At 37.8% G+C, this 26,516-nt stretch overlaps 1 protein-coding gene across 4 annotated transcripts in view; it reads left to right on the top strand.

The window, feature by feature from the left end:
* Positions 1 to 26,516, top strand: part of MEGF10 (multiple EGF like domains 10) — a 102,713-nt gene that overhangs the window by 26,007 nt on the left and 50,190 nt on the right. For all 4 annotated transcript variants that reach the window (XM_062599202.1, XM_062599201.1, XM_062599203.1 and 1 more), the window contains exons 2-5: positions 557 to 689; positions 3,845 to 3,946; positions 5,346 to 5,446; positions 13,645 to 13,737. In XM_062599202.1, the coding sequence (XP_062455186.1) occupies positions 574 to 689; positions 3,845 to 3,946; positions 5,346 to 5,446; positions 13,645 to 13,737 (412 nt within the window). In that variant the 5' untranslated portion in view covers positions 557 to 573. The remainder of the gene's footprint in view (positions 1 to 556; positions 690 to 3,844; positions 3,947 to 5,345; positions 5,447 to 13,644; positions 13,738 to 26,516) is intronic.

Below are 26,516 nucleotides of genomic sequence, written 5' to 3'. Positions count from 1 at the left end.
TGCCTTGGGAATTCAGCTTAGAAAGAGCAGGAACAGTGCAGCATGCAATGCAACGCTCTCTGCTAACGATTTAAAGCAAAGCCGTTGAAATCCTTCCCCGGATTAATTGGCTTGCTCGAGAACTGTAAGTTAGTTATTAAAAGGTGCCGTGCCGCTTTCCGCAAACCTCGGGCGCGCTTGGCTTCTCCTAACGGTGCCGTTTAGCATCTCGGAGGGTTGAGTATCCACGTGTCTGTCTAATTTCAATTATAAATTTCCTCAAAATAAATAAATAAATAAATAAATAAGCAAGCACGGAGAGGCTGCCTGCGACGTGTCTGTATGTTGGGTTTTGCCCCTCCGGTGCCCGCCCGCCCCTCGTGAGGCGTCCTGCCCGCGCCCTTGCCCCTCGTGCGAAGGGGGCACGGCGCTCCTGCCGCGGCGCGGCGCCCCGACTACCTGCCGCTTCACACCCCCTCCCCGGGATTGCACGTCTCCTAGTGTAACGCGCCCCGAGTTTCGGCTCCTTTATCGTTCGTATGATGCCAGTAACGTTTTATTATTGTTTATCTCCTAGATCACCCTTTTGAAAAGATGATTCCTCATTTGAACTGCTTTTTTGGCTTCCCTGTCGTTCTTCTATACCACTGGATGGGGACAGCTTTACCCTTGAATCTTGAGGATCCAAATGTGTGTAGCCACTGGGAAAGGTAATATTTTCTTTGAGAAAACAGATGATACAAATTCTGCTTATTTTGTTCTGTTTTAGTTAGTGCATTTCAAAAGATTTAAAGCTTGTAGTCAGATGGTGAACCAGGAATAAAACTTTGCGTTACCACGTTGGCAAAATGAGCTCACTGGTAAGTAAAAAACCATTTCACGCAGCTTTGAAATGCAACCATCTTTGTGGTAGAGGTATGATGGAAAAAACTTTGCAGAGGCACCACCAACATTACAGAACCGTCCAGGGACAAATAGTGAATAAATATAGCTGGGTTTGATTTAAATGAAAAGGAGCCTTTTACATATGCAGAATATAATTAGCTATATTGGAGTTTGGCCAAATTTGATTATGCTGATTCTTTCCTTTTCAACGTTCCCTGAATCTAAATTAAGATTTGTAGTTTAATTTTTTGATGAGGTTCAGAAATTTATAATGTACTGCTATAAATTCATCAACCTAGTTAGTCCGTTCCTTTACCCAGTTTCACGTTAATTGCAAGCAGAATGGGTGTGGAAGATGAAACCGTAAGCATTTGTTGTATTTCTTTTCTTGTGTAAAGATTATAATAACGAAACCATGCTTCATGCTCTTGTTATTAATACTTAATTATGCCCATAACTGATCAGCTGGTCCTTGAGACAGGCTAACTGCTCATTTGAAGACTTGCATGTGTTCCCTGAATTTGGGGTAAATAGTATTTTATGTTTAAACACTGGGAGTGCTCCTGAGCTACTGTGCAAGTGCAGTTTTCGTTGGATCTTTACAAAGAAAGCTGAAGCTTGTGTTTGATTTTTTTTCATGAAGTCTGTATACTTTAAAGAGCCCTTAAAGATCTTCCCCGGCAACTTTTCCAAGCTTCATATGAAGCACTTGGAGTCTCTGCCCATACCTTTGTTTAGCATTTGCCATATACAACAGCGTGTGTGTCAAGTAGTTACCATACTAAATACCTGTTGCTCTTTACCTGCTTAATGCTGTTTACAATGTTCAGGCAAAAGTCTAGAATATTACTGGATGCTACTCCAAGATCTGTATGCTTTCTATGTACTGTATTTATCCATAAATGTGGATTTTAGGGAAGCTACAACATAATGAAAGCAAAAGGGGGGAAAAAAACAAATATAACTGTTTACAGTGCATAATGTATTTTAATTCTAACTAATCAAAGTATGCAGAAAAAATACGTATTTAGCAAGCACGGCCAGCTTGTTGAAGGAACTTTTTTTTTTTCCTGCCACTGTCTGAGGCTTAAAAATGAGGAGGAACTTCAAACAAACTTACTGAAACACTTGCACTGTTGCTCAGAGCAGGTGACAAAAGTACAGGAGTATGAAAGAGTAAAACCAAGAGGTACAAGCTTATTACTGCTTCCGACATTGGCAGTCCTATCCACATTAAATAATCTAGCCCACCCGCTAATAAAACAGTCCTTACAAATGAGCTGCGATTGCAGCAAGAATGAAAAGAGCAGGCCCTCTGTAAAACGAAAAGCACAGAGCCTCGGGCAAGCGTCGGCAACCCACAAGCATTTCCTTGGACTCGGGCTGACAGCTGGGTGGATTAGACTTGCTTGCCTTTATATGGACACATGGAAAACAGGGAGTAAGTTTTGGGCAGCTAGGACAAGCTGATCTGGACATGTTTTCTCTCAGTGTAGGTGATGACAGTAGGAAGGACAAGATTGTGGCTTTTACCCTGTATTAGGTGCTAAGAGGTCAAAGATACTGTAAGCGAAAACCAGATGGGCTATATAATTAGTAAGTGTTTTGACTGGTCCTGGGAATTAGTGCTGGAGGAGAAATGTAGCATGCATTCCCGTATTTTCTAACCCCCTTGTGCAATCAAGGCCTCAGTTATTGCCAGCACAAACAGTCTGCTGAAGAGGTTTTTTTAGGATGATTCAATATTTTTCTCTTTTGTAACGGAGCTCTATTCCTTTTGCTTCGCCAACTTCTCTGCAGCCTTTAGGTTCCAGAGCGCACATGTATTTCTACAACACTACACTTGTAACTTAACAGAAAATAATAATAGGCGTTCAGTATAGTATTGCTGAAAAAAAATGTTCTCTCTTAAAAATTAGCCAGTCCAACAAAAAGTACCGACTCAACATTTTATAATTTCTGATTCTGAATAGACTATTATGTGGCATAATTCCTTTACTTTCAATAATTATTACTTATATAAATTTCTGTTTTAGTGCTTGCTTCAGTTCGTTGACACAGCTTTCCAGAACCAGTGAAGAGGTTTTGCTGCAGATAGAGAAAGAGGTTTTAAAAGAAATTTCTCAGAAAATCCAGTGAGATTTTTTTTGGTCTTGTGTAGTAGTAGAAGAAACCCAGTCCTGTGGCTCCTAACTAGTACTTCAGCATCCAGTGATGTTACTGGAAGTTTATTGCCACGGGAGAAAATGTTCTACAAATCCCACTGCCTTACTTCTTCAGTTTGCCCCTCATTTGAGACAAAGCTTTTCGCTACTTAGATTAATATTTGTTTTCTTTAAATGTCTTTTAATTAAATTTATTACACGGCAGAGACTTCCTTGCCTTCTACATATATTTTTCTCAATGAGGGGGAAAAAAAAGCAAGACTTTCAATCCGTATCTTCTGTTTGCATTTTATAAAGTTAGCTCATTCATATTTTACTTAAACATGCACTTTCTGGTGAGTTTTGGTTGCACATTAATGTTTTGTTATTTCTTGTTATTGTACCTTTGTGTTGAAGTATTCCCTGATTAATTTTGATAAATGTCTTATGCCTAGGTTTTTAAAGTGGAAATTAAGAAACAGTAAACATCTAGATAGTAGATAGTATAGCTGCTAGATAACAAACCCCAGTAGATATTTGTAACAGGTAATAATAGTTTGAAATTGACTGTAGAGCTGTGCTTCTGAGGGCTTATGGATCCCTCACCACAGAAAGCAAAAATCTCTGTCGGAGTGAGTCTTAGGAGTATTATGCATGCTGTTAGTGTGGGCACCTCTGGGTGTCATTGAACTTGCTTGAAAGATGTGCTCGAATATGTGACTTGTTGTCAGTTCTAACTACAGCTACTTTCCAGGACTGCGTAAAAGACTTACTGTAATCAGACTGTACTGCAGAAGACTTGCTCAATAATCTTTCTACTCTCTTTCTCTCCCCAGTTATTCAGTTACAGTGCAAGAGTCATATCCACATCCTTTTGATCAAATTTACTACACCAGTTGTACTGACATCCTAAACTGGTTTAAGTGCACACGACACAGGTGATGTATAATTATTAATACTGCCAAACTACTGATACTGTAGGCATTTGTAGAGGTTTTGTATGTTAAAATCAAGTAAAGTGTAGAGGATATTTCAATTATTATGACTAATCTGTCTAACTGTTACGGTCTGTGTCAACTGGAAAATGCATTTGTCTAGGCCACCAAGTAGTGTCACACATGTTTTATTGGCAGGTCAGGGTGCATCATCCCATGGAAGGCTAACAGAGAAAGAACAAGTTAGGGAGAAAAAAACATGCAATACACTAAATGCTGCAGATCCTGCAAAGAGTGTGCGGTCAGAAATTCTGTATGAGACATCTCTCTGCCTTACTGCATGTAACTGTACATTCTGAAGAAAGTGTGTGCTACTTGACAGAAGAATAAAAAGATTTGCTAAAGGAACTCCTCCTTGTGCCTTGTAAAAAGTAAGCAAGGAGTGACTGATACAAAACTGGCATAGACAGCTGTAAAAGCCATTTTCCTCGGGGGAATATGCCCATAAGTATGAATGATCAGCAGTGGGAAAGGTTCCCTGGGGCAGAGCAGCTGAGAGGAAACAGCTCAGTGTGGCTAGAATGTGAAAAGCAGATACTAAGTTCAAAGAGAGATTATACTTTTTTTTTTTTTTTTTTTTTTTTTTTTTTTTTTTTTTTTTTTATTTACATGTGGTGCCATTTAGGTGCATGCTGCTCTTTGCTGAGAGTTCCAATTCGCTTAGGTATTGTGAGGATGTGTTTACTGCTGTTTGCAATATGTAGTCAGCAGCCAGGAGAGACTGGGGATGGGATTTAAGGCTGCAGTGAAGAGCAGAGAGAGAGAGTGCGGAGGAGAGCCTGCTTCTGCTAACATTGCTTGCTCATGGCAGAAAGAAGCAATACTTGCTGCACTCTTTTGCTTTTTTTATGTGATGATTTCTCTCCCCACTACGCACTGTTCTCCACTGTCCTGCAGTCTTCATGAAGATAATCCCCAGAAGTTGTTTCTTCAGAAATTGATACCTATAGTATTACCTCACAGATTAGGTAAGGTTGGAAGCGACCTCTGGAGATCATCTAGTCCAACCTGCCTGCTCAAGCAGGGTCACCTAGAGCACCTTAGTCATCTAAGGCAGCAGCACTGTAGCTTCTGTACTGGTTAAGTACCCAGAATTCTTGACTTTTTTTTACTGCTGTGTGACCACCCATGGAGATAAGTCTTGTGATGGAGAATTTCCAGAAGCAACCACAGAGACTGAACTCAGCAATAGATAAATCAAGGTCTCTTGCTTTCTTGAAGTTTTTTTTTTCTTGTCCTTTTATTGATACTTAAAGGTTTTCTAAAGTGTGTAAAAATGTGAATTGTTTACTCTCCAAGCCGTAAAATGTATGTAACAACCATTCAATTTTTTTTTCTTCAGAATCAGTTACCGTACTGCCTACAGACATGGCGAAAAAACAATGTACAGACGTAAATCCCAGTGCTGTCCTGGATTTTATGAAAGCAGGGAAATGTGTGTCCGTAAGTTTAGCTCTTTTTGCTTTGAAATTCCATACATTTATCACTATGCTGGTTTGACTCATCTTTGGAGGAAGATTTGTGGAAGCTGAGTTACCGGGGGATCAATTATCCCATCGACAGTGCACGTGCAACTCTTATTGAAGTCAATTTGTGTTGTGTACATGCAAATGACAGGATAATTGGACCTCAGATATCTAAGTAACTAAATTTGACATGATTCTTACTAATGATCAGATGGCATGTTTCACCTCAGACAACACAAGTATCAATGTATATTCCAACACAGTAAGTAAATATTAAATGCAAGACCAAAAGGGAAATAAGGGAGTTTTCTCTTCAATAGGGGCCCAGGTTGACACCCTTGTTCAGTCTGCCCTGTGGATGCAGTGACTATAACAGTTGCTGGAAGGCAGCATGGCCGTTTTGAGTGATCCGTGTCCAGCCCTCCTCGAGTCTGGAGATCGAACAGCTACGCTCACGGGCAGGTGGGGGCCTGGCCTCCGTTTTGTTCCTTGCACAGGCTAGGAAGGTCTGATTCTTAAAATGATAATTATCCAAGAATATAGAAGAAAGGCAGAACAAAAATACCGGATGTGTTAATCCAGAGTCCTAAAAATGTATCATTAGTGGTTTAGCGTAGGCCCGCTGGAAGGTTGTTCGGTGTTGCAGGGTGAGTGGAGTCGTTGGTTGCTCCTATGGGCAGGAGTGACAGCAGGGAGCTTGCGACAGGTACAGTGCAGGTTATCCTTGGGGATATGCAAGTGTGCAGGGCTAAAAGTGAAATCAATTCAATAGAATTTCAAATTCCTCACCATGTCTGCGTCCCTGTGAATGCAAATAGGTGCAGCGTGGACTCCAGCTGTCAGTTTTCCAGAAGTCAGTGCAGTAAACCTCTCTCTCTCCATCTTTTCTTTGAAAAACTAGGCTCATCAGAGACAGTCTTGTGTCTGTAACTGTCATTTGCTGTATTGACCTGTGCATATAGCTTTATTAATTTGCGGGGACAGAATGTGCATGCATTACAGTGAAAAACAGCTGTATCCTCTCAGGTTTTTTGCTTCAACTGTTCTAATGCGGAGATCCAAAAATAACATTAGAACCTGTATGAACAGCGACTGAGGGAGTAGGTGAAAATGTGGTCCCTTATCAGAGCACTCTGGTGAGGGCTGGGGCCTCTGGGTTGTGGAGGCTGCTCTCGAGGCTTGCTGCAGTGTTCCTGAACAAGCCCAGCTAAGCGAAAAGCCAGGCTTTTGGGGAAGGCAGCAGCACGTGTGCTGGTTTTGGGGTTGTGCTGGCTCCTCTTGTGTGCAGCTTTGTTTCACGTCATGTCTGCTGCTGCAAGTTTTCAGTCTATTTCTGTAAGGCAAACTCCTTGTTTTTTCTCAATTAAGGATGAAAAAAACGGAGACACGTTTATTGCTTTATTGTGTTCCCTGCTGCTACAGTGATACCTGTGGAGCGTAATATTCAGTGTATGGGGACGCTTTTGAAAGAAAACCTCCTGCAAAATAATGGATCACAAGAGATGTATCATTGTCACTGAAGTTTGCAACTTCGTTTTAGGCAAGAGCAGTGCAGTGGATAAGTCTTCTATCTTTACTAAGAAATGAAGCCTGAAAGTTAGCATCAGTATGTACATTACATTTATTTATTCAGTACAAATGCAAAATAATTTATTAATTTGTTACGAGGTAGCTTTCTTGATATTGGGAGGTGCATGCTGGAAGTGATCTAATAGATTTGTTTGTATCTTGGAAAATTATGCCTTGTGAATGTCATAACACATCGCAGGATCCTCATTTACATTTCTGTTATATAGCACTTTCTGGAATTTCAAAGTGCAGCAGTAAGATCTTTGATTTAAAGTGTATTTCTGCACATGAAAAAGCAAGATCAAAATCTTAAAAAAAATTTAAAAATGAATTAATCTAAAATAAGATCAGCGTTATTTACATTTTTTATTTTAACATATATTAGAATCGTAAGAACTGAATTCTAACTATATTGGGTTATTATATAGTATGTATTAATGATTATATTATTTTTATTAATTGAAGTATAGAACAGTGACTAATCATGTGAGAATTATGATCAACTTCTAATGTGACTATAGCTTTTTAACATACATTAACACTTAATATTATATAATAATATATAATTGAAATAATATATTATAATTTTCTTATGATACATGGTATATTATAATAATTATATTATAGTGTAGTATTTATATAGAATATTGCATTTTATATACATATAATCACCAGAATATAATAAATTCATATTACATTGGATTTACTAATTTTTACTGATATTACATAAAAAGATGACAGATATTCAGTACATATCTGTTCTGACTTTCAAAGTAATTTAGAATGCCATGATTATGGCTTCCTTTAAAGTGAGACCTTGGAGTGTTTCTAGTTATATAAAAATAAAGATTACCAGGTCCTTCAGCAGAGTTAACTTTGCATTCATTGGATTCTGTAATGACTGATCCCAGAAGGCCCGGAGACCCCCTCTGACCTCATGATCTTCGGTTGGAGCTGAGGATTCATAGCACAGGAGGAAGTTGGTAGTTAATACAGTAAGGCATATATATACCTGAGGCTTTTTGGTGTTTCAGCTGACTTCTTTCATAATGAACTCACGCACTCTAGAGTAGATACGTGCGTGCACTGTGACGATACTGTTCATGCAGTTCATGCAATTGGAAAATAAGTGTGATGCTGTCAACTGAGGTCAACCCGTACGGCATAATATTATGAGAAGGACTCTTCTGGATCATCTTAGCAGAAATTATCACTGGCAAAAAGCTAACACAAAAGAGTTCTCTGCAAAAAAATGGGAATCCTATTGAAAAACGTACACATGTACATACCCCCCTTTTTATACTCAAGAGAGACTAAGAACCATTAGAAGTGTTGTTGATACCTTTTGTCATTGCTGCTTCTCAACACATAAAGGATTTCTGTTAGATGGCTTTGTTTTTCCTGTCACATGGATTCCTCAGTTCTTAAAGACAGCGGAAAATGCTTTTGTATGGAGAAAGAGTAAAACATTTGTGATGCTGTTGATGTTTTGCTGTTGATCTGTTCATTTATTTGGCTTCTAAATTTAGGAAGTTCAATTAGAAAATTCTATTGGCAGATGATTTTGGTGGGGTGTAAGACTTCAGAGCATGTGGTGGTGAATGAAATCATGCGACTTCCTTGTTAAAGTATTAATTAGGACTCTGCAGCATGAATACTAACTAGTCACTAATCACCTGGTAGTAGCACCGACTAATGGTAGTGCCACTTCACTGACTGTGGTGGGAAGAGAATTATTTATCGCTACCTAAAGGCTTTGCAAGAATGTGGCAGCCTCATGTTGCTGAAGCCTCTAAATACTGTATTCACAAGGATAATCAGTGACCAACAGCCAAAGAAAAGCACTAGCTGGAATTTAAAGGGTTTATTTTTTTTGCATCTTTCTGAATCCCTTCTGAGAAGCTGAGTTTGAATTCATATTAAGACACAAGGTTTCTTCTGAGTTGTGACTCCAGCCTTCACAGTCATTCCTGAAAACTTTTGACAACTGAAGCTTGTGTTGAGTTTTCACTTTTTGGTGAAAATTCCATTTGCATTTTGTCTGTGCACCCTGAATAAAAGATAATGGTTGCACTGTAAACTGTCCAGATGCTGATACAGAATTTTAGCGTGCTTGTCTTTTAACTAATGCTGTTGATAAGCTTGTGGGTCATGCTACAATATGAACAATCAGCCTTGAAGCACCAATATGATCACTAATATCCTCAAATGAATCTTCACACCTTTTAGCTGAGATGTGGACAGGCAAGTAACAGTAATGGCATAGGCAGTAACAGAAACAGGTAATAGTAAGGTCACCAGCAGGGAGATCATATCACACCTTATACTTAGGTTGAGGTATTTATGCAGATTTTAGGATTCTGACTCAGGTCTTTGTTTAGTTAAATTAAATATGTGTATAAATATCTTAAATTCTTATGCATGTTATGCCTATTATTTGTTTGCTGCCTTTTCTAAGGCACAGGAATATGTGTGTTGAATTTCTTCTAGACAGAGAATGGAAAATAAATCATCTATTTCAATGAGTGACTGAATATCACTCACTTTAATAGTAAATCATCAGTGAATAGAACAAAATGATTGACAAAAAGTATAGTCTAGCATACAAAATGTATGTGAAAAACTTGTATGTGAAAATACACATTTTTAATGGAGTTTTAAAGATATGTGAATTTTATTTTGCAAGAAAAGTGCTGAGTATTTATATATGTATATATATGGTGCATATTTTAATTATTTAGGAAGTTAAGATTAAATGTTGTAGACTATGTGAGTTCTTTTCTGTTCCCAGTTTTAAAAGGTTTATGCATTCAAATTCCTTCACAAAATGTTGAGGATTTCAACAGCTCTACAGCTCTAGAAGCTTTCTTTTTTTTTTTTTTTTCTTTATTTTTTTTTCACCCTCTCCTAAAAGTGATAAACCTCTTCAAATTACTCTTTTTGAAAACTCTAGGTATCCAAATTAGGGTAGTATAGTATTAACAGAAATATGAAGCACAAAACACAGTCATGCACACAGACTGATTTTGTTTGTTGGAAGTCATTTAACTGAAGGAACTAAAATGAAGATTCACTTAGAATCCAAAGGCAGACCCAGTTTGGATATTATTCAGTTCTTACTAATATGATTCTCTGTAAAGTTGCTAAGAACTTTATTTAATAGGAGATTTCAGATTTTAGCTCATTCAGTGGTGTGATTTGTTTGCTTAAAAGCTGAAAGTCTAATTATGGAAATGTAGTTAATTTTCCTGGTCATTTACTTGCATGCATAATTACAGGCAAAATATTTCAAGCTTTTATTTGTGTTAATGGTTTTATAGCTGGCTTTTTGAAATGAAAAAAAGAGTTGTAAGAAGGCATGCATAAACTTTCATTAAAGATTAAAAAAAAAAATCTCATTCCTTGTCAGAATCTGCTCTTGCAAATTCTTCTGCATCTTCTTTTAACCTCAGATAACTCTATGAGCAGCTGCTTAAATGTTGTTTGTAGCAGCTTATGATTAAGTAACTCCATGTCACTTTCTTAATCGCAGAGAGCAGATTCGTGAAATGCCATTCACAAATTTCAAGTCTGATCAGGTTTCACCGTTCATAAACGCTGCGGTTGAGAAGCGGGAGCCTTGCGAGACGGGTGGCTTGCAGCGAAGCTGCCTTTCGCCCTTTAACAAAAGGAAAAGATGCGATCCCCTAAAATACCAGCCTGCAAGTCTGATGAGGCAAGATGAGAAGATTTTGAAGGGAACGATAAATAAGATGTGCAAGAAAATGTAAAATAGGATATAAAAGCAAATACTCCAGAGTTCAGCTCAGATTTCTTTTCATATGGTAATTGATTTTCCTGACAGAGGAAGAAGATATGATTTATGCAATTTACTGGTGTCAGTGAATTTTTGGTGCTTCTTTACACTACTCAGTACCAAAGAAACTTTACATTAAGTTTGTCATCTGCTCTTGCACCTAAATATTTTCTTATGTCTAATAATTCTGTAGGAAACTCAGATCAAGTAGGCTCTCTGTCCCATATGTCATTCATACCTTTTCAGTGTGCTCACTACTCCTTTTCACATTGCTCTCATCTTACACATTTCTCTAGGTCCTGTAGTAAATTTTGATTCTCTTATCTCAGTGAAATAATTTTGGGATGGAGACTATGGGTTATGAATGTCCACTTGGATTCAGTTGCTAAAAATCTTGTGGTTAGCCCTGGAAGATGTCTAGAGAATAATTTCCTCCCCCCCCTTTTTTTTTTTAATTCAAAATAGGTTTTTACTTACATCCAGAGTACAGGAAGAAATCATTCTATGATCAGATACATTTTTGGGGTATTTAGAAAGTTTAAAAAAGAAACATTAAGTATTCTTATTTGTACATTGTCCTTTTTTTTTGAAACATACTTTGCTTTGAAGAGGTAAAATTGAAGAATTACATGTACTTCTTTGAGAGAGAGAGAAATATATGTGTTTGTATATGATACCTTTTTATCATTTTAAAAAATCTGTATTGAAGTTATTTGGAAGTAGTAGTATTTACATGTGGACCTGATCATGTGTTTCTTACATTCTTTAGTCAGTAGAGTTTTGGCTGTCAAAAACTTAGGATCTTTACTCATAGAAACTTCTGCAGGGACCTAGTAGTGAGAGTCATGTTTTGAAGAGTTATATTTGATCTAGGTTCTACTACAGTGAAAACTGAAACGCTACTTCATTGGCTTGAGAGAAGCTCATGTTGATTTAAACTGTTGTTGACTAGAACTAGAATAACAACATAGCTATAATTTAAGACGTTGCAAACACACTGCCCCCAAATTTCATTTGTTACACTTTTCTGCAAAGCCAACTCTGTGGGTTTTTTTTATTATTATTTATTTATTTGTTTGTTTGTTTGTTTCTTTTCACAAGTGCTATGCATCTCTAAAACCATCTAGGAAACAGGCTTGCTCTGTTTTACGTGTTTTGGCTTTTGTATTTCCTTTTTCCACCTGTGTCACAAAACGTGCAGTGGGATATAGCTTTAGTGTGTTTGGTCTCGGTGCTCAGCAATTGGAATTCAGTCTGCAGGTGTTCAGAAAGTTGTTCACATGTGGACATGCGCAAAGACACGTGTGTGCATTGCTACCTTGTGCTATCTTACAGTTTACAGGGAAGACCTTACAACACATTTGGTTTAGGGAACTTTTTAGTACCCAAAGCAGCACTTACTGGGCAAGAATTTTCAAAGATGCAAATAATTCATGTTTAGTTGTAAGACTACTAGAAAATTATGCTGCATTATTTAAATTAATTCTTTGCAGAATAAATAGAGAACAAAGAAACAATTTTGCATTAATATTTTCTACTGTCTGCTATTTAAAATGTGTATCCTCATTGTTAATTTCAAATGAAGATAACTTTAATGCACGCCTGAAAAGTAGCTTAACAGAAGTAAAATTTGAGAAGGAAAATTAAAGGACATAACATGTGATTAACAGCCTAGATCCTAAGTAACTGAAGATTTTAGTAATATGTATGATCTCTGTGAAGCTTTCGTTTTTCTTGGCTACATCAAATATGCTCATCCTACCTCATCATGTTTTGTTAGGCAAAATCAGAGGAAACTTTGAAAGTATTTTTCCTAATTACTGTAGAGCGTTTTTGAGAACAGAACAGAAATAATTTGTATTTAGCCACATTAAAGTTATTGTGCAGACCAGCCTTCTATTTTTTGCCATTATTCACCTCCCTTTCAAAAGTATACTGATCAGATTCCTGTCATAGTTTTTCTAGAAATAGGTACAAACAAAATTGCCATTCTGAGTATATTTTTAAAGTATTGTTCTTGTTTGAATTTGATGAAAATTATTACTGTTATGTATTTTGCAACGTTCAGAAGATTTCCTGATGAGTGTGATGCCAACGATCTGTGTTACTAGTTGTGAATTCTTCCTCTTCAGTGTATTGTGTTCCGATTTAGAGCTGTGTGCTGGGTATAGAAGCCCTTTTGTGCTTTCCTTGAAGTTTCTAACATATGCCTTATTTCAAAATAAGCTTAACTATGAAAAAGCATATGCTTGAAAATAATAACAACAAATATTCTCATGAAAAATTTCAAACGTCTTTACTTAGCGCTTAGAATAAAGGTTGCAGGGATTCGTAAGGTTTATATTCGATGCCTTGCCTTAATTATCATCGTTTTGTTGTGCTTTATCTGAACTGTGCAACCATTCAGAAAAATCAGTACCAAAATACTGGTGTACTGTGAATCTGAGAGGGAACCTGGCCCCTCCTTTTTTGGGGGATACAGAAATCCCTCTTTTTTCTTTCGTGTAAGAGTTCCCTTCCAATCTATATTATTCTGTGACTCTACTATTTGCCTCAAATGTGTGCTGTTTGCTCTTGGTTTAAATGCAAAAGTGTTTGAGCTGCCTAACGTGGTTTTAGTTAGAGACTTCAGAATTAGGAAAGGGGAAGAGATAGAAATCAGAGAATGTATTTCAGAGAGAGGCCATCAAACATTAATTTTGCTTTCAAGAGATATTTGAGCCAACGGTATGAAACCATTGGATTGGGCACGCTTTTCCTAGGACAAGGAGTTTTCTTTCTTTATTTATTTTTATTTTCTTCTTTGGCAGCTCACTGTGCTGATAAATGTGTCCATGGTCGGTGTATCGCTCCAAACACCTGTCAGTGTGAGCCTGGCTGGGGAGGACCCAACTGCTCCAGTGGTAAGTTCTCACCTGCTTCTGCCCATCTTGTGCTCCTTTCCTGGCGTTGTTCTCCCTTTTGGGCAGATTACCTTCAATCCTCTGTTTGGGCTTCTAGTCAAGGGACTTGGTCTGAGTTATCAGATCACTCTGTATGATCTGATTTTTCTTCATTTACTTTAAAACAAAGTCATCATGTGCCAGCTCTAAAAATCGTGACTATTTTGTGTTCAGAAGCATGCTAGATAATCCAGAACTTTGTATCTGGAGAATACAAAATACATTTGAACTGTAAAATTATCTCTATTTTTTTTTCTGCACACAAAAGATGATGGTGCAAAGTCACGTTTAAGCTACAAGCAAAGTCTTCCTCACCACCATGTGCAGCAGTAGGCAGGGATGGGTTGCCCCTTCCCTGCTTGGCACACAAGTCAATCGATGATCAGGCTTAATTAAAAAAAAGCTGTGAAGACTTAGGCATTACATATTGGATACAGGAGCAATGCAGAATATCAAAAACACAAAGCGAAGTCCTGAAATAAGAGCTGACCTTTCAGTCGTTGCAGTTTTCTAGACTCTTGGAGAGTAACAGCCCGGTGCTGCAGCCCCCGTGGCAGGCTGCAGTGCAGCCATGGTGCCTGATGGAGGGTCTTCATCTGCTGGGCAGGCAGAGATCGCTCAGTGGCAATGGTGGCTGCTTTGCACAGTATCCCTTCCTCCATCAGAGGTAATAATTTGTGGAGACTATGAACTATTGCTTTTCTCTTATGCCTTTTTCTTCCCTTTACCTGAAATACAGAATTTCTTGGAATAATTTTTTTTCCCTGTTACAATACATTAGTTATTCCATCTTTCTGTTTCTGTATATATGGTCTTTGAAAATGTCGTCTTTAGGCTGACATTGCAGCCAAATATATCATTACAGTCAAGCTCAAAGTAGATCAGTGCTAGTGACTATCTATTTGAAAGGGATTTATTTCAGCTGGTAATAATAATAATAAAAAAACCTATGTTTAGAATTTAAATTTCACAGAACACATGAAAGTTCGTAATACAGAGCTAATGTCTTGCAAAGATTGTTTACTATCAGTTTCTTTAGTATAGGATTTCTGTAAAAATGACTACTGAAAACCTAGATCATCAGCAAGACAACAATTTTGATTTATAGTACACTATTTTCAGCTTTAGTTGTTTTTCTGCTTAATTCAAAATAGGGAAATGTTCTTTTTTGAAAACAAAATGCTGTTGTAACTTTCTTTTTATGGAATTGATCTCTTATTTAGGTAGCTTATTTTGTGAAATCTAAGAGTAAGTGGGGAAGTATTAATAAACTACATGAAAGTGAACTTACCACTTTAAAAGTGTTATGTTTCTGGCCTTTGTATACTTAAATGTGATTATTTTCATATACAGCTGGAAATAAATCAGAAGTATTGTATAAAACAAGGAACAGGAAGTGCTGGTAATGCAATGTTACTGTAAGACTTATCTTAATCAAGTGTGCTGAATACAGTCAATGGAAATTGCATGTTACCTTTCTCTGGAAGCCTTATGAATTGAATTCCTCTGGAGCTAACCAAATATATAGAAGCAAGGTGTAGAATGAGGAGATGCTGTTATTTATCGAGATCTGCAAGTTCTGAACTCCCTGAAAGGGCATTTTATATAGGACAGGAACCTCTAAATCTTTCTTTGGAAATAATCCTTCCTCTCATAGGATTTCCTAGAGTCCATTTCCCTCACCTACATGTTATAACTCATTTTGAATACACATGCAGGTCTTTTCCTGTGCTTCTTCCTCAGTTCACTGCCTTTGACCGCTTGTCCCAGCAGCCTCAATAGCAAAAATACTTTCTGATGTGTATACACAACAGGCCAGAACTGAAAGAGCCTTTGTTCATGTGCCTTTGAACAGTATCATCTCTTGAGAGTTTTGTGGTCCTCTGAAAGGTTCTGCATGACATTAGAGCTAACTGGAACTGCAGAAAATTGTTACAGATTTCTAGTGCAGTCCTAGGAGAAGGGGGATGGACTGATGAGGAAGATATGTTACAGGAAGATTCATTTTGGAATTTGTCACATTTCACATGTTGCTTTTGCTGCATTGCCCTGCTGAATTTGGGCAATGCTGTTTGTTGCTATGTAGGTGTGATTTTTTTTTCCTCCAGTGTGTGTGAGAACTACAGTGGCAATGAAATCAAAGAGCAGTGGATAGTGTTAAAAAGACAAGTGATAGCTTTCTGACTCTTTAGAGCTGACTCTTATCACTGCTTGTTCTATATAGGAGATAAACTCTTTCCTTGTTTTTCTTTAACTATATTTTTTCCATCTCCCACTTGATTGGCTTTAGTAGACAGAAATGTACAGAGACAAAATAGAGTTTTATTTTATGTACAGTTTTGTTGACTTAGTGAATTATTCAAGAAAACCATGAAAATTATAATACTGTAACAATATGTATCATATAAATACTTAATTGCCTAATTCAATAATGGAAAAGGAACAACGCTTACAAGGCAAGCCAGTGTCTTCATAAAGCAGGTGCTCTGGCGTTTGGTGGTTACTGATGACCAAACGCAATGCTGAGACTGAAAGGAAGAGATGTCTTCCAAATGTGAGAGGTGTTAGGCAAGCCCCTTGATTTAATATTCAGTTCATTTTCATGGCCTCAAATATGTTGGAAGCAACTGTGCTACGTAAGCACTAAACTTTTTGTAAAACTGCAGTATTGAACACTCTCCCCCAAAATACTATCCTTTCTAAATCAGGATTGATTGTTGTCCTTATGAAGGAATTTCATCTCTAAGTATCTGTGAACAGAGTTAAACTTATTATATGCATCAGTCCATCTGCCAGATTCCACAACCTGAGCTTGATTTTTAACTGTGGTTTCTCAATTCTGTTTGCTAACTTTGCTTAACAGATTTTTATTTAACTGTATGCCATGACTTCTATATGACAGTGGTTTTCTGGAAGTGCAGACAAGCACTTCCTAAGCACTGTGATGTTCCCTCTGGAAACAACAGAGTGATTGCATGGACTAAATTAGTGTATTGTACAGTGAAAGCTGTACAAGCAGCTTCCTTCCTTATTTTTGCCAATGTACTAAGTGTGATATGGTCTAATAACCTTCCTGGGGACTAAACGTTTTGGGAAACTCTCATTTATTTCCTTTTGTGGCAACCATTACCTCCTTTATGTGATGAGTTTTATCCAATTTCTAATAGCCTGGATCAGTGCTTTCAATTTAGGGATGGAGGGATAAAAATTCAAGTACTGTATCAATGCCTCTGAGGCTGTCCTCATTCAGTAACTCGTAACTCTTCTCCCTCTGATGTGCTCTGCCTTTCTGAAAACCTTACAACCTATCCGAGGTCAAAATATGAACGGATGGTGTTTTTCTGTGAGTAAAACCTGAATGGTGTCCTCAGAGCTTGGCTAATTATATAACATCTCTTTGGGAAACATTTTCTGTAGGAAATGTATTTTTTCACTAGGCCTTTTCTTCTTGAGGACAGGAATTATACTGTATTATATGGTGTTCGCCTGCAGTGAAATTCAGTGGGAAGTGATGAAGGAGATGATGATAATATATGTATCTGCAAAAAATACTACATAGAGTGAGATATCTCTCTTTTACAAAACACTTTCATTCTAGTGGAAGAGATGACATTCAGATGAAATAAGTTATTCTAATACAGATTTATTGGCTGAACACAGTATACAGATTAATGACAAATGAGAGGACAGAAGACACGCTGAACCTATCCTTTGGAGTGAGTGTATCGGCCACCACATCGTTAGGATGGCTTTGAAAAAGTGTTTTGTGAGCTTCAGGAATATAAGTTCATCAGTTCTGGGCTAGGGACAAGGACAAAATTTAGAAAAGGACACAGTGGTAAAGATAGGTAAGTTTGTAGATTAAACACAAACACATCCAAATAGATTTGATTGAAGGAAGAAAACGCTGAAACCCTCAGCCTGTGCCTCCTAATAGGATTATTATTTAAACCAGATTTTTAAATTGATTATGTCAGATTGGATTCTTATATATTGTAAGAGCATATTTGACTACAGGTTGCGTATAAGCAGTCTTTTGTAAAAGTTGGTGCCTATAATGATAGTTGGCTCTGTAGATGTGTGGAGTTGATCAAACTATGTTTCTCATTTGTAGATTCCATTTTCTGCTTGTTTACTGTCCTCGTTGTTGGAACAGCATTTGCAGTAATACCTAATATATAAACCTGATGCTTGGTTTTGAGTGTGCGTGAAAGTTAGATACACATGCAGCCTGCTGTGGACTCTTGATAAGAAATCAGGACATTCACTTTGTTTTGCTTCTCATGCCTAGTAGTCCACAAATAATTCCTTCAAAATCGATAGGACAGCTTCTGTATAAGCTGGAGCAGAGGCAAAATGCCAAAATCAATTTTACACTGGTTCCTCTGAAAAGGTTACAGCCTTTGTGATCCCCAGCTGGGGATCACAGAGCAGAGCAATAAGGCAAACAGGGAATGACCTGTATTCCTTCTTGGGCCATGACAGGTATCTTAGGACTGTTGGCAGAAATGTGAATAAGCATCTTCTGTTTTATTGCATTTAAGTAATCTCAAACTTGTTTGAATTAGTGCATTTTTACTGCATTTTCACCTATAATTTCGTTCTGATGGTGATTACAGAAGTTTCATTGGGGCTGTAGTCTGACACACAGAGCTAGAACAGGTGCCACTAAGGCATAATTTGGCTCCAGAATTTTATAAACCATTAGCAGAAAACAGCCTTTCTCTAATATTTCAGGTATATACCTAATATACCTTTTTTTTTTTTTTTTTTTTTTTACATTTAAATGCACTCGGTAAGGAAACTGTTAGGATCTGGTTGCTCTGCTACTGTCCAATTTCCTTTACTGTCACGGGTGTTTGTAAAGTTTGTAAGTTCCATGAAAATCTCACCGTTTTCTTCATGGGACTTGGCAGAAACCGGAGCCCTTGGCATACTTCCTGTGAGACGCTCACGTGAGTTGCAAATCCTGCCAGTTCCTCAGTGGAGCAGCTAGTGCCCGTTAACCCTGATGGCGTGGAGCTGTGAGTGGTTTCTACCACCACCTCGCGTATTTTTGCACTCAGAACTCAGCCCTATAAGCCCAGGTAACGGGCAATGTGCCTGGGAGCATCTTATAAATTCTGCTGGCACAGCTGATGAATCTCAAACGCCTCTTGGAGTTCTCATACACTCCAGTTGCCTTAGCTGAAACTACTGTAATTCACCTAACTGAATTTTCCTTAGTTTTGCCAGCTGAACTCTTTATTGTCTCTTGGACAGGGCTGAGTGTCCTCAGGCTAAAGATTAACCCCACCAGCAAGCTAGATCAGGTGCTAGCAGGCAAACCAAAGAAGTTACTGAAGGAAAGTATTCAGTAAATGGCAGTAGTTTTGTTCATTTGTAAATATTTTCTGGATCAGAAGGGTGTTCACTTCCACTTTTACCATTTTTAAAAATCAGTAAACTTGTGTTTACCTAAGTTAATCCATTGAATAACATTTCTGTTTTTTCTTTAATTGCAATGCAGAAGTATTTTTAGTTTTTGCTTAACTCTTATTTCGTTTTCCCTTATATATTTAGTCATTAGCTTCTTTAGTAGGTTTTCAGGGATACAAAGAATAACACTTGCTGTTAATTTAAAAATGAAGATGATCTTCAAATCATTGAAAAAGGGGGAAGAAGGTTAATTTATGGTCTGGCAGGGAGATCTGTGCAAATTGAGGATCATAGACAGCAATCCATTTTATACAGTACAATCAGATTCCTATCATTTTGTACCTTTCCTATAATAGTGATTATTTTTAACAAATTGCATCTCAGTAGCAAGATAAAATTAACACCAAAAGCCATTTATGTGTGTTTCTTAACCATTATCCAACCTTCCAACCTTGGAAAATCGCCTTCTGATGTCCAAAGGACTTTAAACAGTCTTTTGAAATATATGTCATGTGAAAGGCATATAGTTCCAGTCTTTTATAGGATCTGAAAAACACATTTTCATTGTTCTTCCACTTCACGGGTCAAAAAAAAAAAAAAAAAAAAAAAAAAAAAAAAAAAACCTAAATTAAATTAAAGCTTAGCATCTTGAATAAAAATCCTTTCTTTATCCAAAACAATAAGAAAGAATGAAAAATATGCCACAGGGTAAAAAAACCTACAATGTAACAAATCGGATAGAAACAAAAGATTCAAAGGGACTCCAGATTTAATAGAAAGTGTGTTCTGTGAAAAAGCACTATGCATTTCTATGTCTGGGATGAAGGTAAAACAAGTATTTTAGTAAAAGGCATTGATATTTTGTAATCATTAAAAGTGATCCTTGGCAGGAAAAGATTTATTTTCTGATACGTATGTGTGTGTATTTATCATAACGTCCTGAGGTGACTAGAACAGAGCATATGCAAAAATATATGGAGAACAATTGCATGTTATTAAATCAGATGTTTAAATTTTTCCAAAGGATGTTTTTATTGGAGTATTCAGTATAGCTAGTTTTGTTTCCCAGCCTTTTAGACTCAGCTTTGAAATTTGTTTTCCATGTTCCATATTTACTGTCTTGTATCCCCAACTGACATACTGGCAGATGTCACTAGTGGCTTAATGCATCTTGTCAAATTTTGAACACACCTCAGTGTGTTGAGTTCTGTAGGTTTCAAAATCAGCATGACTTGACTTTTATTTGGTTTAAATTCAAGTTGGCAGAATAATTACTCTGTCCTGCAGATGTATCCTACGGGAAAAGAATGCCATCAGTTTAAATCTACAACTAATCAAACCATAGTATCAAAGAATAATTGCAAGAATATCCTGTAAACTTTGCAATAAAAATGGATTTAGGTTAGTGTCAACATTCATATTTTTGTTATGATTTTCATTTTACAAATCAATGAATGTTGTTCTGAACACAAACAGAAGTTAAGATCATTAAAAGAGTGTGTGTATGGCTAGGACCTTTTTGATATTTCATTCTGTGCTTGAGAATTGCACATCAGCTAATTGAATATACTGATGTGTATTGAGTACACATCAGTAGTTAATATAGTAAGTAATAAAATACTATCCTAGTTTAGTTTTTTGTAGATGAAAGGTACATGATGCCTTAACATCATATATGACCTATGGGACTATTCTTACAGTATGTGAAAACCTTCCTTCCTGGCCAGAAGGACATTGATTCTATTTTCTGACAAAATTTTAATCTAGAGTATGGTGTAAACCATATCTTTTCAAATCTTCATGTTGTAGCTATGGCAATCTACTTGGGCAAAAGAGCGAAAACATTTTAATTTGTGTAGAATATAAGAATTTGTATTCTTGTATTTTTTTTTATATCTCCAGTAATGCAAACACTTGTGGACCCTAGAAACATTCCTTTTTCTTATTTATATACTCTGCTCTAAAAAGACTGGAATAGGTTTTACTAAGCACGTTACAGTCAGACTATTTTAGCTGTAGGTGATGAGGGCTGGAGTAATGGTGGACCTCATCGCTGTCCTTGCTGGGGATTCATGGTCTCCTTCTACAAAAAAAAAAAAAAAAAAAAAAAAAAAAAAAAAAATGCAGAAGAGAAAGTTGGCTCTGCCCCAAGGAGCTTGCAGTGGAAGGAAAGGAAATAGATGACACAAAGCTTGAAACATATGGGAGATGAAGAAGGAAACGATAATAATCAATATAGCAAGTAGTGAGTGATTTCAGCATACTTGCTGTGTATCCAGAATCAACATTTTATGCACTTTATGGCAAGGAAGAGTTGTAAGGTAGGGATGTGGAGAACAATGCGGCAGCTTTATGAGTGGGCTATGGAGAGCTTGTGCCAAGTGTTAGAGGCAGTTTGAGGAGAAGCAAAAAGCTGATGGTATGAAAAATGTAACAAGGGGGTTGATGTCATGGGCAGTGTAAATGTGGAGGTTGATACTTGGATACTGAATGAGAAATGATAGATGAGTGATAAACCACAAAGGCCATGAAAGTAAGGACAAGGCAATAGAGATCTGAGAGTCAAAGGAGGGATGCAAAGGGCAGCACGAAGATTTAGACTTGTCCTTGATGTGACAATCTACAAAGGAAGAGAGGTCAGTCAAAGATGATGTTGAAGTTATGGGCAGCTTCAGTTTGTTTTACACATTGGAACAAGGGAAACCGACTTTTACTTGTTAAAGGCTGTTACTCCCTTGAACCTATCCGAAGAAGTTATGCTGGAGTTTTGAGGAGACGGAGGGATAGGAATTCTGCATATTTACCACTGTTTATTTAAGTTAAATTTATATTTGACAGTATTGCATTCCAAGTGAGGGAGCAGTTTTGTTTTTAGTTGTTTTAAAAGCCCATGAAACTACATTAGCCTAATACACTGATAAGTGTCTCCTCTGTTTTGACGACAGTGGTATGTACTTTCAGAAACACACGGAAGTGTCTTGGTGTACAAAGGCCAAAAGATCCATAAGCCAAAATAAAGTCTCATTCCATTGTCCTGGTGCTACATGTAGGACAGCTACAAAAAACGATGGTAAGAAAAGTGCATTGTAGTTTTGCTGGGATTCTTCACTTTTATCTCTCCATTAGCAAGAAAGATAAAAAGAGAAGAAAGATAAAAAAAAAAAAAAACTCTTTCAATAAACATTTTCTATCTTGAATATCATGTTATAAAGGCAACTGTAGCATACTTAAGAGGTAGTTGTAAGTCAGAGTTTCTAAGGAGAATTTTCTTCTGAACTGGTCTTTGGCGTGATTTGATAGCCTTATTTTGTTCTCATTATACGCTATTCTTTAGAGAAGTACAGAATTGTAGGTGATTAGGGTGGATTCATCAGGAATAAATTTGCTCGTTTGCACTTCTCTTTTTGTTGCTTTTCAATGAAATCAACTTAAAAAAACAGAAAAAAATTGATACATGACCACATTTTGTTTAAAAACACCTTTGTTTATAAGGAAGGAAGTTATAAAACTCCTCAGGTGTGTCTCTAAATTATTATACAGATTTGTATCTTACAATGTAAAATATCAGGGCTCCCTGCATCCCAATTTGCAAATCGCCAGCAGCTCTGAGAAGCCGCGTGCATAAAAACGAGACCAGCCCAGCATAGTAACAACGTGCATTAAACTTATGATAATACAGAATACACAACTTTAAATCTTCAAAGATTCCGCAGAAGGCCCAAGAATGATAACCAATTTGCATCACAGATTTTCATTTTTTCTTTTTCTTCTTTTTTTCTTGATGGCGATTCTTTTACACTTCAGTCCTTGGGTCGGTCTGTACTTAGAATTGTCATTTGGCACTGAGCTTCAGAGAACATTTCTAATTTGTTTTTATGTTGGTAGACTGTTGCTGTCTTAGAGTTTCGTACTTACTCTACATGAGAGTCCATGCAGTGTAATGCCCTTATTCCTAAAGCCCAAGTCTTCACTTCTGCTGAGCGGCCTTTTGAGAGACAAGTTTTCTGTCCCGTATCTGTAACGCTGTGTGCTGTGCACAGCACGTACTGTGGCGACTCTAAGGATATTCCCAGATGAACGGAATGTACAAAAAGAAAAATGACGAGATATGGCATCAATACCACATGATATTTGTTAAACATTTCCTTTGATTTTTTTTTTTTACCCTTCCCCCCCAACAGCCTAAGATGAAGGCAGAAAGAACCCGCTGAGCTTCCTAGGAAAGCTGGTAACGAGCAGTGCAGCTAGCTCGTTCTTCTATTTAAAACAGAAGAACCTGGGGGTGAATGCACTGTATGTGAAAAGGGGAAGGAGTGACTTTTGGAAAGGAGCCGCTCTGCATGAAACAAAGCGGGATCGGCCAGTCTATATGATAAATATAGAAGAATTAGGTGCCGGTTCATGGGTTCTCTAGCAGCGTTCAGTCTGGTTCCAGGGATTAGTGGGGCTGGGTTACGTTATCTCTTGCTGGAACTGTTCAGAACATAGGACTTTTGTCTTCGTACTTTGCTTCCCTTTCACGTATGCTTTACATTGAGACAGATGATTTACAACTTCAGTTCTGTTCAGAAGTCAGTTGCTGACACGTGCGTGTGTGTTTGCATACGCGTGCGTGTGCGTGACCTTGGTGCAGTCAGGACAGTCGTAGCAGCTATCCTGATTAAACTCCAGCTGACAGTCCGTAACCCGACGACAGTCATTAACTCCAAGACTATCCATTCCACCAGATTAGCAGCTGTGCAGCTTCCAGCATGGCTTCTAAATACTAGGAAGGAGCAGAAATAGTCTGATGTAATAGTTGGTAAATTTAGCCTCCAAAACCAATTAAAAAATAAACAGAACTCGCCACAGGAAACATTGCTACCCCTTGCTCCCTTTCTTAGCAATAATCTAAGTATCAGTTTCTGACAAATCACTTTAATTTCCTATGGGGGACATTATTGATTAGCAGTCAAAGGACAGAGAGGCAAAATATGTGATTTATCTGTCGTGTTCAAAAATACTATTTATTCCCATTAATCCTGCAGATTTCCCCACAGCTCTGCCCATAACTCACAGTTAGATCGTAGGCCGGTGACAGACCTTGCGTAATGGACTGTCGTACAGGCTGACTATCATGCAGCCAGGCTTGTTCTGGTAGAGTGCTTTGGCGTTGTGCGCGAGTGGAATAATTATGTAGTCAATATTTGTTACCCACCTGGCCCTTGCCAAGAGGCTGATCAGAAGGCTGGAAATCCTGTTAGCAGACATACGATGCTTTTTATTTTAATGATTTCCTGCAAACGTAATGAGAAGATCGTGCCAGGAAACTAATAAATTATTATCTACTGTGCGGTACATGCTGTTGCAGTAAAACAGTCTAGAAAGGTTCAAGTTCAGAGACAGCGCGCGTTCACCTCTGACATCAGTAAATCTCCAAGAGACAGCAGCGAGCATCCCGGGCAGGCAGGATTTTTGAGAAGAGCAGAGCGGGGAGCGCAAGGCCTCCACTGCTTCGCTAGTGAACCAGCCTCTCGCGCGGCCGTCCCGGAGCCTGGGTGCTCGCCAGCACGGCGGGTCCGTGCGTAGGCGGGTTTGATCTGTACGGCCCTGAGACTCGTTACGCTGATTCTCCAAACGGCTGCGTGAACGCTGTTGGACTGTGGCAAATATTCCGGGTGTTGGTGAAAGACTACGAGCTGGAATTTACCAGCCAAGAATAAGTCTTCTCTTGCGTGGCGTGGCGTTGTATCTAAGGCGGGTTCAGGCCAGGTTCATCCTTGACCGAGTTCCGCGCTGGGAACAGTTGTGGTCTGGTGCTCAGTTTGAATGCTTCAGTTCATCGCACATCCCAGGGCATCTTTTTTAAACCGTGCCGTGAGGAATGGCTGGTTTTAATCAATTTATTTATTTATTTATTTTTAAATCTGGGAGCAGAAGGACTATTTTCTGAATCGAGTCTGAGGTATTAAGCAAAAAGAATGTAGGAGTCTCCGCAAAGAAAAAAGAGCGGAGGGGTCTTGACGGAAAACATGACTGTCTCAGAAACCCACCACTCTTATAAATCCCAAAATAGCTAGTTTCCCAAGGAGAACTTAAGGATATGAGCATGAGGATTGCACTTTGTTCCACGTAGACATGTTAGAAAGAAACATATAGCAGTTCCGAAGAAATGTGAGTTATCGTGGGGAAAGGCATCTTATGAGACACACGGTGTGGCAGGACAGTAGTGAGTTGCCCCTATAGCCCAGAATAGAAAATACAAATTTCCAAATACATAAATGGAGGGGAGAAAAGACAATAATAAAAGGGACGGCAGTTCTGTCAGTTTGTTTGTCAGTAGTGGGTATCTGTAATACCTGTGTTTCTGTTACTGTGTATTGTGTGTAGATGGACACAGTGTCTACATTATGGATGCCTGTTCCAGTGACCTTTACTGGAAAAAAAATCTTAAAGAAAAAGTTCTTAAAAGGCCCTAATCCTTTTTTTTTTTTTTTTTTTTTTTTTATTTTTTATTTATTTTGTGTAGCCTGAGTGATCCTTTCCTGTACTAGAATAATTCCTGCCCTGAGGAGGCATCTTGAATTATTTTGTTTTGCTCTACGAAAATATGTCTGCTCTCTGCCTGGCTTTTTTGCCGCAGGAGAAGACCGAGAAAACAATGCTTGTCAGTCACTAAGGGCAGAGCCGAGCTTCCAGCTATTGCAGCTGAGGTTTTGCTGTTGTGCTGTTGTTATCAACAGAACATAAAAATATAAAGCAGATCATTTGACCATATGATGAACACATTCCTGTTGAGCTCTGGGTGACCTTAATCTTCTGTCTCTTTACAGAACTCCCATGTTTCTCACTTAAGAAAAATTCTTCCTAAGCAGTAAGGTTTTTTCTTTTGGGAGTGAAATGGTCTTTGAGTGGTTTACTTATAGGATTTTAATGGACTACGTTGGGGCAGACAAAAAAAGATGCGCTTGAATGAACGTAGAGGAAGCACACTGGATTGAAAAAATGGTAACATCCAGATGATGTTTAACTGTATCATAGCTAGTTTTTGTTGTTTGGTGAAACATTATTTTTTACATATTCTTTTGCACTATCATTGCTTGCAAGATTGAAAAGGAACTATTTGCAGTCATGTAAACTAGTACAAACTTCTGGATTCAGAAAAAAAAATCATGCAGTATGATAATGTTTTGATAAGTAAGCTTTGCAATTTCATTGTGGGATTCAAGTCATTGTTTATGGATCTAGACTATATTTTTTACTTAAGTCATCAAGACTTGTTTGTGCAAATGTAGGCTCACCACAACCACAACTGTTACTTGACAGTGGAGAGTCATAATGAA

The sequence above is a fragment of the Rhea pennata genome, chromosome Z (assembly GCF_028389875.1).
Source record: "Rhea pennata isolate bPtePen1 chromosome Z, bPtePen1.pri, whole genome shotgun sequence".
NCBI classification, from domain to species: Eukaryota; Metazoa; Chordata; class Aves; order Rheiformes; family Rheidae; genus Rhea; species Rhea pennata.
The sequence above is the reverse complement of the archived record's forward strand: the minus strand, read 5'-3'. Positions and strand labels throughout refer to the sequence as shown.